The sequence below is a fragment of the Notamacropus eugenii genome, chromosome 7 (genome assembly GCF_028372415.1).
Source record: "Notamacropus eugenii isolate mMacEug1 chromosome 7, mMacEug1.pri_v2, whole genome shotgun sequence".
Taxonomy (NCBI): Eukaryota; Metazoa; Chordata; class Mammalia; order Diprotodontia; family Macropodidae; genus Notamacropus; species Notamacropus eugenii.
Window position 1 is genome coordinate 28,181,964 of NC_092878.1, and position 15,693 is coordinate 28,197,656.

The 15,693-nt window shown below is 45.9% G+C and overlaps 1 protein-coding gene across 1 annotated transcript in view; it reads right to left on the reverse strand.

The window, feature by feature from the left end:
* The window catches only part of SPTBN5 (spectrin beta, non-erythrocytic 5), a 94,741-nt gene extending 79,395 nt beyond the window's left edge, over positions 1–15,346 (reverse strand). Inside the window, exons 1-9 of the mRNA XM_072623223.1 lie at positions 15,005–15,346; positions 14,291–14,458; positions 11,885–12,001; positions 9,816–9,973; positions 8,185–8,413; positions 6,818–7,449; positions 3,527–3,665; positions 2,459–2,691; positions 1,199–1,352 (exon numbers count right to left, since the gene is read on the reverse strand). Coding sequence (XP_072479324.1) covers positions 1,199–1,352; positions 2,459–2,691; positions 3,527–3,665; positions 6,818–7,449; positions 8,185–8,413; positions 9,816–9,973; positions 11,885–12,001; positions 14,291–14,458; positions 15,005–15,115 — 1,941 coding nt within the window. The 5' untranslated portion in view covers positions 15,116–15,346. The remainder of the gene's footprint in view (positions 1–1,198; positions 1,353–2,458; positions 2,692–3,526; positions 3,666–6,817; positions 7,450–8,184; positions 8,414–9,815; positions 9,974–11,884; positions 12,002–14,290; positions 14,459–15,004) is intronic.
* Between the last annotated feature and the right edge of the window lie 347 nt (positions 15,347–15,693).

The following is a 15,693-nucleotide window of genomic DNA, read 5'->3' on the forward strand; positions in this document are numbered from 1 at the left end:
CTACCTAACTGCTGATCGCTCAGTCATTATTGGGGGGAAGACGCCAAGCTCTGTATAGAAGGTTTGACTCCTTTCCCATCACATAATGAGCACACGTAAAGAGCAAAGAAATCCATTTATCCAAATCATAGCAAAACAGAAATCAGAGATGGTTTAGGGTTGGCTAGGTCATGCAGTGGATAGAGCATCAGGTCTGGATTCAGGAAGACCTGAATTCAAATCTGACCTCAGAAAATGACTAGCTGGGACCCTGGGCAACTCACTTAACCCATTTGCTTCAGTTTCCTCATCTGTAAAATGAGCTGGAGAAGGAAATGGCAAAACATTCCAGTATCTTTGCCAAGAAAACCCCAAATGGTGTCATGGAGAGTCTTAAGTGACTGAAATGACTAAAATATAGGAAAATACCAGACAATAGAGAGTGAACAAGCTTTCCTATAGGGATCAAGATAGCCACAGCTCAGTGAAGAAAGAGAAACTCCTCACAGACTATAGCTTGTAGCCAGCCCCTCTCATATCTTCCCAGTCTTTTCTTTTCTTTCAAGCAACCCTTTCAAGCCTCTTCCATCTTCTCTCTAGCAGCTGGAAGCCAGAAGCAGCCAAAGTGATTTAACACATGGAGATCCCTGAAGCTTGAGGAGTCCCAAATGGAACTGGCCAGGAACTGAAATGTTCCCTCTTGCTGTCTCTGTGTCTCTACCTCTGTTGCTCTCTCTCTCTCTCTCTTTCTCTGTCCCCCCAGCTCTGCCCTGCCCCTCATACAGGGCAGGGCATTCATCTCCATCATTAAGGATAGATGCCCTTACCAGTGGACCTCAAGACAGGGGTTACATTCTCTTTGCTCCATTTGATCCTCACACCTTTGGAGGTATCTGCTATTTATTATTCCTAACATTTTACAGATGAGGAAACTGAGGCACAGAGCAAATTAGTTGACTTGCCCAGGGTCACACAGCTAGTAGGTATTGGAGGTGCACCTTGAACTCAGGTCTTCCTGATTCCTGGTCTAGTTGACTATCCCCGAAGTCACACCACCTTTCAGGGGGCAGAGGTGTGAGGGATGGAGGCAGGAAGAAAAGGAAGATGAAAGAATGGTCAGGATGAGTGGAGGGACAAGAAGAGAAGGGAGGGGGATGCAGAGGAAAGAGGGGAGAGTTAAGAAGTGCAGGAGACCGTGGGTAGAGGCTAGTGTGAGCACCTTGTACTTCCACAGAGCTGCTGTGATGTGTCCCAGGTCCCGGCCCAAGGAAGCCACCTGAGTCAGCTGTATCCTCTCTTGGAGCCAGGATTCCTCTTTGTCACAGATGTGCAGGAACTCAGCCTGCTGCAGGGCCTGGTCCAGTAGGGCCCGCCTGGGAGAAAGGCCAGTCCAGGGGGCTTAGGGGGCAGCAGGAGTGATAATAACACATACCAGAATAACAATAACTAATATTTATATAACAACAGTCCAAGGTTTGGAAAACACTTTATGTATAATTTGAACTAGGGCCTTACAGATGAGTCACCTGAGAGAGAGAGGTTAAAGGGCTTGTCCAGGGTTATACAGCTAGTGAGTGTCTGAGGCAGAATTGGAACTCAAGTCTTCTGACTCCAAGCCTAGAGCACTAGCTACTGCACCATCTAACTGCCAATAGAGAGAATGGAGCCCTATATGTGGATGGAGCAGTCTCACCTACCCTCAGATAGGTTGCCTCTCTTGTTGAAGCCCTTGGAGACAAGGAAGGAAGTACCAGGGGAAGCAGACAGAGACAGAGAGAGAAAGAGACAGAGATAGAGACAGAGACAGAGAGAGACAGAAACAGAGACAGAGAGACAGAGACAGAGAATGACAGAGAGACAGAGAGAGACAGAGAGATAGAGAGAGACAGAGACAGAGAGAATGACAGAGAGAGACAGAGACAGAGAGACAGAGAGAGAGAAAGGGAGAGAGACAGAGAGAGATACAGAAAGAGACAAAGACAGAGACAGAGACAGAAAAAGACAGAGAGAGAGAGAGAGAGAGAGAGAGAGAGAGAGATGCTTAGGGCATTGACATTGGTTTGAGGAGGGTGGCATGTTCCTCAGAGTCCCAGATCAGCGTTAGATGAGAAATAAGGAGTCCTGAAGGTGCTCAAGATCAAATCAAATCAACTCAAATCGAAGTCAACTGCAAGTCATGTCATCATCTTGATGTCATGGTCCTCTTTGAGAATGCAGGACAAACACAACCTTTGTTCTCAAAGAGGACGACGACATCATGAAGGTGATGCCATGACCCTGCAAGTGAATTGGATTTAAGTGAGGGAGGCTGTGCAAGGTCGCTAGCCTCACTTCTCCTCTGGAGCCATCTGAGTCCAGTGGCCAGATATTGATTAGTTCAAGTGGAGATGATCCAGAACGCAATGGGAGACACTGGCCTTTTCAAGAGAAGGTCTTTAACAGGGCTCAGTAGGGGAAAGGGTAGAGAATGGGTTCTCACCGGGCTCTAACGAGTAAAATCAAGCTCTGGTAAACCTGTGACAAGCCCCAGGCTCGGATCTGCAGCCCATCCAGGTGGGTGCCTGGAACGGTGCTCAGCTGTGTGGTCCTTTGTACAAGGTGGCTCACAAGGGCGCTCTGGGAGGAGACTCGTGCCTCCAGCAGCTCATGTCTCTGCAGAAGCTCCAGCACCTCTGCTAGATGCTGCCCACAGACCGCCGAACTTGCCAGCACCTGGGGCCAGACAACCATGGTCAGTACAATGTCCATCAAGGGACTCTCAGCCCCAACCGTTGCCCCCAGAAGTCAGTGCCTTGGGTAGGTGATGCACCCCCTACTGCAGTGAGGATCAGTGAGTGCCCCTAGGGTCAATGCTGTGGACAGCGCCATTCCCAGGGTGATATCCTGCGCTCTTGTTGGAGTAATAATAATGATAGAATAAAGCTTAGTACTCACTCGCTTTTAAAGCTTTATTAGCTGAAAGTGCTACGTCGATATTTTCATTTTTGGCTTAGGTATGATGTTAGTATTTTATGGATTTATTAGGGTTTGGGATTTTAAACTTCAAAAGTGTACTAAGATCTTTGGTACACCCTGTACGTCATACTTGACATATTATCTCAGTTGATCCTTACAGCAAACTGTTGTTATTTCCATTTTACAGATGAGTAAACTGAGGCACAGCATAGTTAAATGATCTGTCTAGGGCTTCATAGCTGGTAAGGGTCTGAGAAAGGTTTTGAACTCAGGTCTTCCCGCCTCTTAATTCAGTGCCCTAGATTGTGTTGTTTAGTGATTTTCAGTCATGTTGACTCTTTGTGACCCATTTTGGGGTGTTCTTGGCAAAGATCCTGGAGTGGGTTTGCCATTTCCTCCTCCAGTTCATTTTACAGATGAGGAAACTGAGGCAAACTGGGTTAAGTCACTTGCCCAGGGTAAAGAACTAGTAAGTGCCTGAGGCCAGATGTGAATTCAGGTCTTCCTGACTCCAGGCTCAGTGCTACATCCACAGCACCACCCAGCTGCCCAAACACCATGGACCCAATGGGTCGTGCTCCTTGGATACGACCTGTAGCTCTTTCAGCTCTTGATCAGCAGCATCGACTTCTTGAAGAAGCCCCAACGCTACCCGAGAGCTTGCCAGATGCTTCCTCTTTTCTTGAAGCCCTACTAGGAGCTGTTCCCAGCGCTGAGAGATCTCCTTCTGCCTGGAGAGGATACAAGAGGAGGGATGGGGGGAGGAAGTCATCTGGGTCCAGAGGTAGGGATGGGAGTGGAGAGGGCCTGGTGTAGTCTGCCGATAGCCACAGGGACTCTGGAAATGGCCTCCCCAAAGTCAGAGGAGCTTCACTCCTGATTTTGTGCCCCTTGCAATGGCTCTGTCAAGTCTTTGTCTGTCAAATGAGGATCAGAGTCTGATGAGTCCTTAGAGACAAAGGCCCAGAGAGGTTAGGTAATTTAGCTGAGGCCACACAGCAGTAACAAAGCTGGTATTCCAACCTCAGGTCTTCCCTGGCCCAAGCCCCCCAGACCGAATCCTTTCTTATCTCCATCTGGGTCATTTTCTCACCTGCCATCTTGCCTCATGCCCTGGATGTCTTAATTCTATTAGCTTCAAAACTCCTCTCTTGGATCCCAGCTGGCCAGCTTATTTCAGGTATAGCCAAGCAAAAACTATAGTTTTCAGTGCCTCCTTCACCCTTACTCCATCCCACCCCTTCCATTTCTGGAACCATAAACAAATCTGTACTGCCACTGTTCTGGAAAGGATGTACTATTTTGCTGCCTGCTCACCAAACCTGTAACTTTCCAAACCAAAAATGCCCTTCTGTGGTTGCCAATCACTTACATGTGCCACATTCTCCTTATTAGAAATAAGGGCTGGATCCATTTCTGCTTTTTTAAAAAATTCCCCCATGGCTTAGCATATAGTAAACTTTAATAAATTTTTTTTTCTTTCTTTCATTGACTCATTCATTCATTCACTACACCAAAGATGAGATCGGGTATGGATTAGACAATGCAGCTAGAGTTCCTACTGGTCTACACCTGCCTTTGTCAGCTAGTGTGTGTTGAAGAATCTCAACTGGAGGCAGAGTGGTCCTTGCCATCATGGATACAATTTGTCCTGTGTGCTACACCCTCATTTCTGGGCCTTCTCACCACATATGCTCTTCTTCTAAGGCAGGGGGTACATAACCTGACGTCTGTGAACTTGATTTTTAAAAATATTTTGCTAATCCCCAATTGATAAATGGTCAAAGGATATGAACAAGCAGTTTTCAGAGGAAAAAATCAAAGCTGTCTATAGTCATATGAAAAAGTGCTCTAAATCAGTATTGATTAGAGAGATGCAAATCAGAACAACTCTGAGGTACCACATCACACCTATCAGATTGGCTAACATGACAAAACAGGAAGATGATACATGTTGGAGTAGATGTGGGAGAGTTGGAACATTAATTCATTGTTGGTGGAGCTGTGAGCTGATCCAACCATTCTGAAGAGCAATCTGGAACTAAGCCCAAAGGGCTACAAAAATGTGCATATCCTTTGACCCAGCAATACCGCTTCTGGGACTGTATCCCCAAGAGTTCATAAAAATGGAAAAGGGTCCCACATGTACAAAAATATTTATAGCAGCTCTCTCTGTGGTGGCCAAAAACTGGAAATCAAGTGGATGCCCATCAGTTGGGGAATGGCTGAATAAGTTATGGTATATGAATGTAATAGAATACTATTGGGCTATAAGAAATGATGAACAGGAAGACTTCAGAGAGGCCTGGAAGGACTTATATGATCTGATGCTGAGTGAAAGGAGCAGAACCAGGAGAACTGTGTACACAGCAACAACCACAGTGTGCAAGGACTTTTTCTGGTAGACTTAGAACTTCATTGCAATGCAAGGACTTAAAAAATTCCCAATGGTCTTTTAAGGCAAAATGCCTTCCACATCTGGAGAAAGAACTATGGAAGTACATCGCAGAATGTAGCAGATCATTTTCTTTTGTATTACGTTTTGGTTTGTTATATGATTTCTCCCATTCATTTTAATTCTTCTGTACAACATGACTATGGTGAAAATGCATTTAATAGGAATGCATGTGTAGAACCTATATAAAATTGTATGCCATCTCAGCGAAGGAGTGGGGAGGTAAGGGGGAAGGGTGGGGGAGGGCAAAAATCTAAGCTATATGGAAGTGATTGTAGAACACTGAAAACAGATAAAATAAAATTTTAAAAAAAGATAAGGCATAGCCAACTAGGGCACTGTACTGAAGCTTTAGGATGAACAAGAATTCATGGAACCATGAGCCAAAATGTAATTTGAAAATTAAAATAATTATGCTTTTTCTCTGGGCATTGTGACAAAGAAATCTTGCTAACTGTATTTTATATTCCATTTATACATTGTATTGCATAATGTATTTATACATTGCCACATATATAATACAACGTATTTATACTTTGCTAAATGTATTTTAATTTCATTTCCTTTGTATTTCTATGTATTTTATTTTGTAGAACTTGATTTTTAAAAATATCTTGATAACTATATTTTAATGTAATTGGTTTCCTTTGTATTTCTTTTTTTATTTTATAGATAGAGTGTTGGGCCTGAAGTCAGGAAGGCATGAGTTCAAATCTGACCTCAGATACTTACTAACTGTGTGACCCTGGGCAAGTCACTTGACCTCTGTTTGCCTCAGTTTCCTCCATTGTAAAATGCAGATAATTAGTACCTATCTCCCAGGGTAGTTATAAGATAATAATTGTATACAGTAAGCACTATATAATGTTAGCTACTATTACTAGCTAGCTATTATTGAGAAGGGTTCATAGGCTTGCTTCACCAGACTGCTCAAGGGATACATGACATAAAATAGTTGAAAACTCTTGTTCTAACACAAGAGACTCAGGCCCTCATATTGGCAGTCTCTTCTAATAAAATCATTCACACCAAGGTGTAAGAAGCTTAATGGATTACCTCCTTTCAGAGGTATTTTCATTTAAAGAGAGTTGACCTAGACGGTAGGTGCTAATGTCAAAGGAATGAACTGTTAATGGTGAAAGAGTCATGGTATCCTGTCCTGAGGATTCCCTTATGGTATGTGTTGGATTAGACAGCTGCTGAGTGAGAGTGAATTTCAGGCATCCTCGAGAGATATGTCTAGGGGAGTTTTCCTAGCCATCTGTTAGAAATGACTGGTGAGTGTTTGGGGAGGCTTCCTCTGTGGTCTTGTGGAGGGCTGGGGGGGGGGGGTGCCCCTGAGCACTGGGGAGATCAGGGAGTTTGGGATGGAATTAGGGTGAAGTGGGCCGGGGCAAGAAGGAGGTGCTGTTAGGAAAGGACCCTCACCTTCTGGCCACATCTGCCCAGCCATGGTAGCGCTCCTGCTCCAGGAAGGAGGCAATCTCAGCCAAGGCCTGGAAGCGGCCCTCCTGGGGCAGCACATCTGCCTCCAGTGAGCCCAGCTTCTGGACAGCAGCACTCAACAGGGCAGTGCTGGGCACCGGGGTGCCCAGTTGCCTCAGCACCTGCTCCATGTCCACCAGGAAGCTCTCCCGGAGGGCGGCCTTGCGCAGAAAGCGTCGGGCCAGGGTCTCCAGCCTCTCCAGCCTCAGCAGCTGCTCCTGTAGGGCATGCTCCCGACAGGCCTCAGCCCTCTCCAGCCCTGCCCAGCACCTGGCCAGCTCCCCTGGCCCCAGGCCCTCGGGGGGCAGGAAAGCCCGACGGTTCTGGGCTCGCAAGGCAGTGCTCAGGCGGAACAGCAGTGCCTCAGCCTCCCCTCGCTGCTCTAGCCGAGGGGGCTTCAGCTCTATGCGGAAGGTGGCAAAGGCGGCCAGCAGCTGACGCATGGCAGAGAGGGTGTCCGGGAAACGTCGCTCCTCCAGCTGGGCCACCTGCTCGGTGATCCAGCCCAGCAGGTCTGCCGCTAGCTGCTCGTACTGAGCCTGTAACTTGGCTGTCTCTTGTAGCTGCTGCAGGATCTGGGACAGAGGGAAGGAGAAAGCCAGGAATGAATGGGTGTGGGGTGGGGTGGGCTGAGCTGAGAGCTGGGGCAAGCTGTCCTCTTCAGGATGGCTCAGCTCCAGCAGTGAGGACCACACAGGCATCCCCACTGGCCACAAAGTGGTTTTCTCCTACTCTTGCAAGGGAAACATTTTTTAAAACATTGCCTGCCCCACAGACAAATGCCCGATTGTCCCACAAGGTCATCTACTGCTACCCTCACTCAGGCACAGTGAGGGCATCTGGGAAAGGAGGGAAGGAAACGAAGGCCCTGCCTTCTTCCTCAGCTGTGGAGATTGGTATCCCTGATTGCCTCTCTAGACTCTCTGCCCCACTGATGCCCTGCTCTGCCCCTGCCCCTCCTCCAGTAGCTCAAGGCCACAGGCTCCAATGTCCCTGGGGGGACACCTACCCTGACAATAGCGGCCCCAGGCCTCAAGTTCTGCCACCGCCCCCAGCAGCTGATGGGACCAAAAAGATTCATGGCATCTGCTCAGAGATGGGCTTTCCCCCTTTCCCCTCACCCCAAAGTGGGCACCTTGCCCTTGCTGACTCTCCCTTTTACTTTCTGCCACAGAACTGTCTGGCAATCCTCTTAGGGAATTAGTGACCTCAGGGCTAAGGAGGATGTGTGAAGGGGGGAGGGAGAAAGGCGCAGCTGAGCAATCCCCCCCCATTTCCTATAGCCATCTTCCCACCCTCCTTACACTGACCTTGGCCAATCTCTTCTGAACAGTCTGTCCCTGGTGTAGGTGGGAGAAATAGTGATAGTAGAGAGAGATATAGGTCATAATGGAACGCTCCTCAGGCTGTGGAACAGCGACATCCTCAGGGTCAAGCAGCCTGGAGATGCCCAGATCTCTGTGGGCCACCTCAAAAGCATTATCCAGGTTGTGCAGGGGATGTTCTGGCTGCAGGGAGCTGTACCTGATCAGGTCAGGCCTGTGGGAGGTTGGCAGGAGAGAGTCACCTAGGGAATGACAAATGCCAGGGCCCGAGAAGGGGGATGGGAGGGTGACTGAGAGAATCCAGCTGAGCTCATCTGAGCCTAGAATAGCCTATCCATTTGTCAAGCTGGGCATATGTCTCTCTGCCCACCCATGTATGGGATAAGTCACTCTATCACAGAATCACAGAACTTTGGAGCTAGAAGGGACCTAGGTGACCATCTAGGTCAGCTCCTACCTGAAAAAGACTCCCTCCTATAAAGCTAATAATAATAATAAGTTTCTCTGCCCACCCAAGCATGGGCTGTTACTCTATCATAGAATTACAGAATTTCAGAGGTGGAAGGGACCTAGGTGGCCATCTAATCCAATTTATACCTGAAAAAGGTAATAAATAATAATGAGTTTAAATATTCAATAATAATGATAATAACTAATGTATATAGCACCTTGAGGTTTGCAAAGCACTTTACATATGTGACTTCTTATGAGCCTTGCAACAGCCCTGTGCTATTTGATAGGGAACTATTATCTCCATTTTGCAGATGAGGAAACTGAGTCTGAGGGACTTGACATGACTAGAACAGGGTCACACAGCTAATAAGTATGGGAAGCCAGGCTTGTGCTCAGGTCTTCCTGAGTCCAGGTCCAACAAACAGTCCATCCACTGCACCACCTAGCGACCCTACTTGACAAGTGGTCATAAAACCCTTGCTTGAAGACTGGACTCCAAGGAGGGAGAAACTGAGAAAAGAGGGTAGGTCTATGCTAAAATCAAATTTTGCCAGGTTCACAGTGTTGCCCAGGGCAGAGCTAGCCCATAAGATTGCACTGGAACTCAGATTATTGATCACTCCCCCACTCTCCCTGCCCCTGCCCCTTACTTCTACGCTAACTAATCTCACATTTCATAGTGGATAGAGTGTTGAATTTGGAGCTGGGAAAATTTAGGTTCCATTTTCACCTCTGACACTACCTATATGACCACTGACAAGTGACTTAACCTCTCTAAAGTCTACCCATTTTACAGATGAGGATAATAATGCCTCTCAGGATTTTGGAACACTCAAACAGGATAATGTTTGTAAGATGCTTGGAATATTTTACAGTACTATAAAAGCATAGACTATTATTATCCTAGCTATCCCCTGCGCCTCTGCTCCCACACCCGGTCTCTACCAGCTTGTGTAAGGAGGGAGGTGGGACGGGGCAACCAGTCCTCAAAGAGAGCCAGGCAATTTCCCAGGCAGGCTTCCCCTCCTCCCCCCTTGCCCTATGGTACCTACTTCTAGGACTGAGGGAATTCAAGATGATCCTCTAGTGGATTGAGAATGAAGCACAGGTCTACATCGGGCTAGGGAAAAGGAAGTGGGAGAACAGGGTGCCAGTTTTCTGACCTGTGGGCATGAATGAGGGCATTAAAGCCTAGCCCATCGCTCCAGCTACGAGAGAAGTCCGTGATGTTCACGTTGGGATAGCCAGCTGTCTTCCGCTGGCACCAGACCAGCAATGCCTCCTTAGCAGACAGCTGAGCAGCGCTGGCCCCAAATTCATCCTGGTAGGAGAATAGGACTGAGCTCAGGAGGAGGGGGGAGCAGGCCTGGGGTCAGAGCCCGAATTCCTCTTCTCTTCCCCCTCCCCCAGCCTTATTATTGGCAGAGAATACTTTTTAATAATATTACTACTACTAATAATAATCTATGAAAACTTGAGGGTTCACAAAGTGCTTTACATATCTTATACATACAATGTATATGTTGGAAACACTTAGTGATGCAGCGGATATAGTGCTTGGCAGTGAGTCAGGAAACCTGAGTTCAAATCTGTCCTCAGACGCTTACTAGCTGAGTGGCCCTAGCAAGTCATGTAACCTCTGTTTGCCTCAGTTTCCTCACTTGTAAAATGGGAATGATAATAGCACCTCCCATCCAGGGTTGTTTCAAGGATCAAATGAGAAAACACTTGTAAAACACTTAGCCTGGTGCCTGGCACGCAGAGAGCCCCTGTATAAATATTAGTCATTATTATCATCTCCTTTGGTTCTTCTAACAATCTTATGAGGTTGCTATTACTATCCCCAAGATCTTGAGGGAGGTTAAAACATTTGCTGAAAGTCACACAACCAGTACATATCTAAGACAGGATTTGAACTCAGCACTTTAGCCCTATCTACTGTTCCACCTCGCTGCCTCAGGTATTTCTTCCTTTCCGTCTGATCTGAGAATCTGGCTGAATTCCTGACACAGACAGGGATTCAGGATCAGAGAACCTGGGGATAGGAAAATGTAAGTAGTTTTGTCAAAGAGGTAATATCCACATTTTGGGGGGGTGGGAGTGGTGGGGGCGCGGCCCAGGCCTGTGATTTCATTGGCGCAGAGAATTCCCAAGGACAAACTCCTCTTCTATCAGGGCAGGTAGGTAACTGGTCTGCAAGTCAGAGTCTGGACTTTAGACTGTAACAATCTAGAACTCCTCTGAACCAATTATTAGAAGAGGAGAAAATGCTTACAAACAAAAACGAAACGAAACCAACAACATTTTGGGACAAGTGTTCTTAATCCAAGGTCCATGAAATTAATATTTTTCTGTAAAACTGTATTTTATTTTATACATTTATAAAAGTTATTCTGAAAAGGGGTTCATAAGTCTTTAAACTACGACCAACAAAGGGGTACATGACACACAAAAAAGTAAGCTGCCTGAGGCAGAGATTACATAATGTCCCCAAAATCACTATAGGATGGGGGAGCATTCTTCTCCCCGGTTGGCCCCCAAAACTTAAAGTCCGAGAGAGTTGCCTTGGGGTACAGAGAGGTTAAATGTCTTTTTTTTTTTTTTGAGGCAATAAGTGACTTGCCCAGGGTCACACAGCTAGTAAGTGTCTGAGGTCACATTTGAACTCAGGTCCTCTTGACTCTAGGTCCGGTGCTCTATCCACTACTGGATAGCTGTATCTATCTAGCTGCCCCCAAGTGTCTTGCTTAGGGTCACACAGACAGTATGTATCAGAGGCAGGCCTTGAACCCAAGTTTTCCTGGCTCCAAAGTCAGCTTTTTATGACTGATCCTCTGCCTTTCAAAATGAGGTGGATAAATAAGGCTCAGGGTTCATCCCTTAGTTCTGTTTTCTCATAAGCCATTGAAAGAAATCTTGGCTGAAGTCTACCTCAAACTTCTATGCAGATGGCAGAACGTAACAACACAGAAATTAAAAACAAAAACATCTGTGAGCATGCAATTCTTTTCTCTTTTATCCCTGGGGCACAAGAGGAGAGGGTCCTGAGTGAGTCTGGGGGCCCAAGGAGGAAGGGGCAGTAAAGGGAAGCAGGAGACATAATTCAATCATCAGGCTGTGAAATGGCTAGGTCCATATAAGTTCCAAGAAGGAGGATGGGGGAAGTGTGATCAGGGAGGGTGGAGGCCAGGAAAGGAGCGGGGGGAAAGTGAGAGCTGGATCTGAGTGGTACCTTGTCCAGGGAAATGTGAGAGATCTGGAAACGCAGGATGATGACCCAGATGAGCCCGAGGATGAGTGTCTGGTCCCCATCTACGATGTTCTCTGGACCAATTAAGGGCACTGGAACCTGTAGAGTCATTTATCAACAAGAAGAGCCATGATGGATCCTGATGGGAGGGGGTTGGTGGAGGAGTGGAGACTGATAGTATTTTCAGAATTTAGGGGATCCATGTGTTAGGCTAATAATGCCTTCGGGTTCCTCCTCATCCCAAGGGGGGACACACCAATCCCCTGCCCCCACTGGCCAATCCTACCTCTTGCCCATCATTCTTTTCATCTCAGGATATGGTGGAAAAACCACTAACTTTTGAGTCCTTTTGGGTCAGGAGACCTGGGTGAAAACCCTGATTCTAACCCTAAATAGCCATGAAATCTTGAGCAAGTAATCTTCTAAGCATCACTTTTCTCATCTTTAACACAGGAGCACTTGCCCTATCTGCCTCACCAAGTTGCTGTGAAGAAAGGACTTTTTTTAAAAAACAAAACAAAACGAAACTTTTTTTCTTCCCCCTCCCAATTGATTAATTTATCTGTTTTCAGTTTTCAACATTCACTTCCATAAGCTTTAAATTTTCTCCCCTTCTTTCCCCAAGGTGGCATGCAATCTGATATGGTCTCTACACTTACATTCCCATTAAATATATTGACACAACAGTCAAGTTGCATGGAAGAATTATAACGAATGGGAAAAACCATGAGAAAAACAAAACACAACGAAACATAACAAAAAAGAAAACGGTCTGCTTCATTCTGCGTTCCGACTCCATGGTTCTTTCTCTGGATGTGGATGGCATTTTGCATCATGAGTCCTTTGGAAATGTTTTAGGTCAAAACTTTTTTTGGTTCTCAATGACCATCTACTTGACTTTAAGGTCTTAATTAAATGCTTTGCTATTGTACTTGTGGCTCTTACAAGGTCTATGAATAGACAACATAATTGTACTGTTCCAAATTCTTATCCTCTCCTCCTCTTCTCTCTATGTCCCTGTCTCTCTTTCTTTCTCTCTCTCTCCTTCTTCCCCCCACTCCCCCATCTCATTCCTGGACATATAGTCTATAATCAAATCCTTCTCCTCTCTTCCTTTCCAGTCTTTTCCAATAGCTTTCTCCAGAAGCCAATCATACCATGTGTCTGATGTGTTTCTTTAAAATAAGTCCTAGCAGTTTTATACATCAGAAAGAGAGCTATTGTTACTACTGCGTTAAATTTAATATATACTTTTTAAACAGCTGTAGGTAACATGTCCACAGTGCCACAGACAATCCTCTTTCTTAATCACTGCATGCTGAAAGATAATGTTTGTTGATGATTGTTACAGTCATAATAAAAAAGAAAATTAAAACATTTTTAAAGACAGTTGGACTTGGAATTAGGAAAGATTTGGGTTCAGATCCTAACTCCAATCATTACTATGCAATCATGAGTAACTTACTTAAAGCTAGCTGAGCCTCAGTTTCCTAATGTGTAAAAATAGATATAATAACCTCTCCAGGTTCCACTCCTGACTCTCAGGATGTTCTCTACCAGCCAGAGCAGCCTTCTTACCCTGGAAGTTCAGTTCACCCCTAGATTTACCACCCTAGAAAGGCCTCTTCTGACTGGTCATTTCCTCTTGGATCTTCCATTTTAAGGAAAGTGTCCGGGCCAGCCCTGCCTTTATTCCTCTCCAGATTTCACTCCTGACCCTCTGACCTTTCTCTATCATGCCCTGTGCATATCTTCCCCCTTCACACTCTTCTTTTGAGCTTCCTTTTACGCTCTGTCTCCTCCTAGAAGAAGGTAAGCTCCTTGAAGACAGGCACTGTCTTCCTGCTTATATTTGTATCCCCTGTACTTAGCACAGTGCCCAGTATATAGGGAGCTTTGATAAATCCTTATTGACTTATTTTGACTACTACTTACCTGTAAGGGTTGTCATGAGGACCAAAGGAGATAATGGATCTGAAACTACAAACTGTAAAGAGTTGTATAAATGGTCTATTATAATGATCCTCCTCTGGCCTAATTCAGCATCGCCAGCCCTTACAGAATGCCCCTTTCTTCACTCCTGCATTCCACAGTTCGCACATCTGGCATTCAGCTGTCAGGACTGCCAAACAGCACCCTGACAAAGCATTCTCTCTTAGAGTAGATATTAACAAATCCAAACTCTAATTTATATTCGAGTTACTTCTTCCTGATTTGACCTGAAGTATTCTCATCTGTGTCTTCGAGGGGGAATAGTAGCAGAGGTGGAATTGCCCCTGATTCCCACTGTTCTCCATCTTTTTTTGCTTCCAGTCTCAGAAGCTGCTGTCCTGGACTCAGGAAATCACAGCCTCCCTCCCTCGAGTCTCTGGGCTCCTGGGGTCTTACCTTGGACCTCACAAAGGCCAGAGCCCGGCTGTTGTTTTCCAGGAAATGTACTCTCAATCGTCCCCGGTTGGGAGGTGGCAGCACCTCCCCAGAGATGAGCTCAAGCAGCTTCAACAGGTGGATACCATCTCCCAGTTCGATGTACATATTCTGGATCTTGATGCCAGCCTGGGAAGGGAGAGGTAGAGAGAGTCAGCCTAGGCTAGACTTTCTCTCTCTAGCTCCAGGGACTCACAGAGCATCTTGGGCCCTGGAATGGCCTGTCTACCTCCTTGTTCCCTGCCCCGCCAACCAACACACACAATCGCAGTGCTGGGATTCCCATGGGGAAAGAAGGAGGGTATATTGGGTATGGGCTCTAAGAGGGCATCCCAAGGGGTGGGATGGATGACACAGGACTTCAGAGGCTAATCCTCTTGCTATGGGGGGCAGATTTGAAACATAGGTCCTAGATCACAGATCTAGACAGGCAATTCCCTCATTTTACAGATAAGGAAACTGAGGCACAGAAAAGCGAAGTAAGTTGCCTAAGGTCACTAGATAGTGTGAGAAATAGGATTTAATCCAGCTCCTCTGACTCCAGAGCCAGTGCTATTTCCCTGGACCACAACCCTCTCCAGATTAAGTGACTTGCTCAAGGTCACACAGCTAGTAAGTAGCAGGAGAGGAGCCTGTTGATAGACACTACTGAGAGTAAGGGACAGAAATACTTACCCTGCCATGGTGAAAGACATTGTTGACCCAGTTGGTGAAGGTTTTTTCTTGCATCCTCATGTGCTGTGCCTGCAGCTTACGAACGTGGCCTTGCTCATACTCTGAGTCCATGACGCAAACTATAATGGGGAGACCTATCACCTGGGGATCTTGGGTAAGGTTTTACTGCTCCTGCCAAGGAGACTAGAAGGAACCCTCTTCCGATCTTAGATGCTAGGGAGGGTACGTGCAGACAGAATCACAGGAGTGGGGGGTTCCCATCCTCTTAAAAAAATTTTTGTGATAAGGAGGTAATTTTCATTTTCTTAAAGCTTTGAGGAAAAGAATCCTCCTTGAAAAGAATCCCTGTAAACTGGAGAAAATGATCATAAAATAAGTAAGTCATAGATTTAGAGCTAGAAGGAGCCTCAGAGATCATCTAATCTATGGGTTCTTCACCTGGTCCATGAACTTGGAATTTCTAATATTCTAATTACTGTATTTCAATCTAATGGTTTCCTCTGTAATGCTAGGTATTTGATTATGCATTTAAAAGCATGGTTCTGAGAGGGGATCCATAGACTTGATTAAGATTGCAAAAGAGGTCTATGACCCATACAAAAAAGATTAAACCCCCTTTCCATCTAGTCCAACCCTCTCATTTTACAGATGAGGAAACTGAGGCCTCATTTTACAGATGAGGAAAAGGG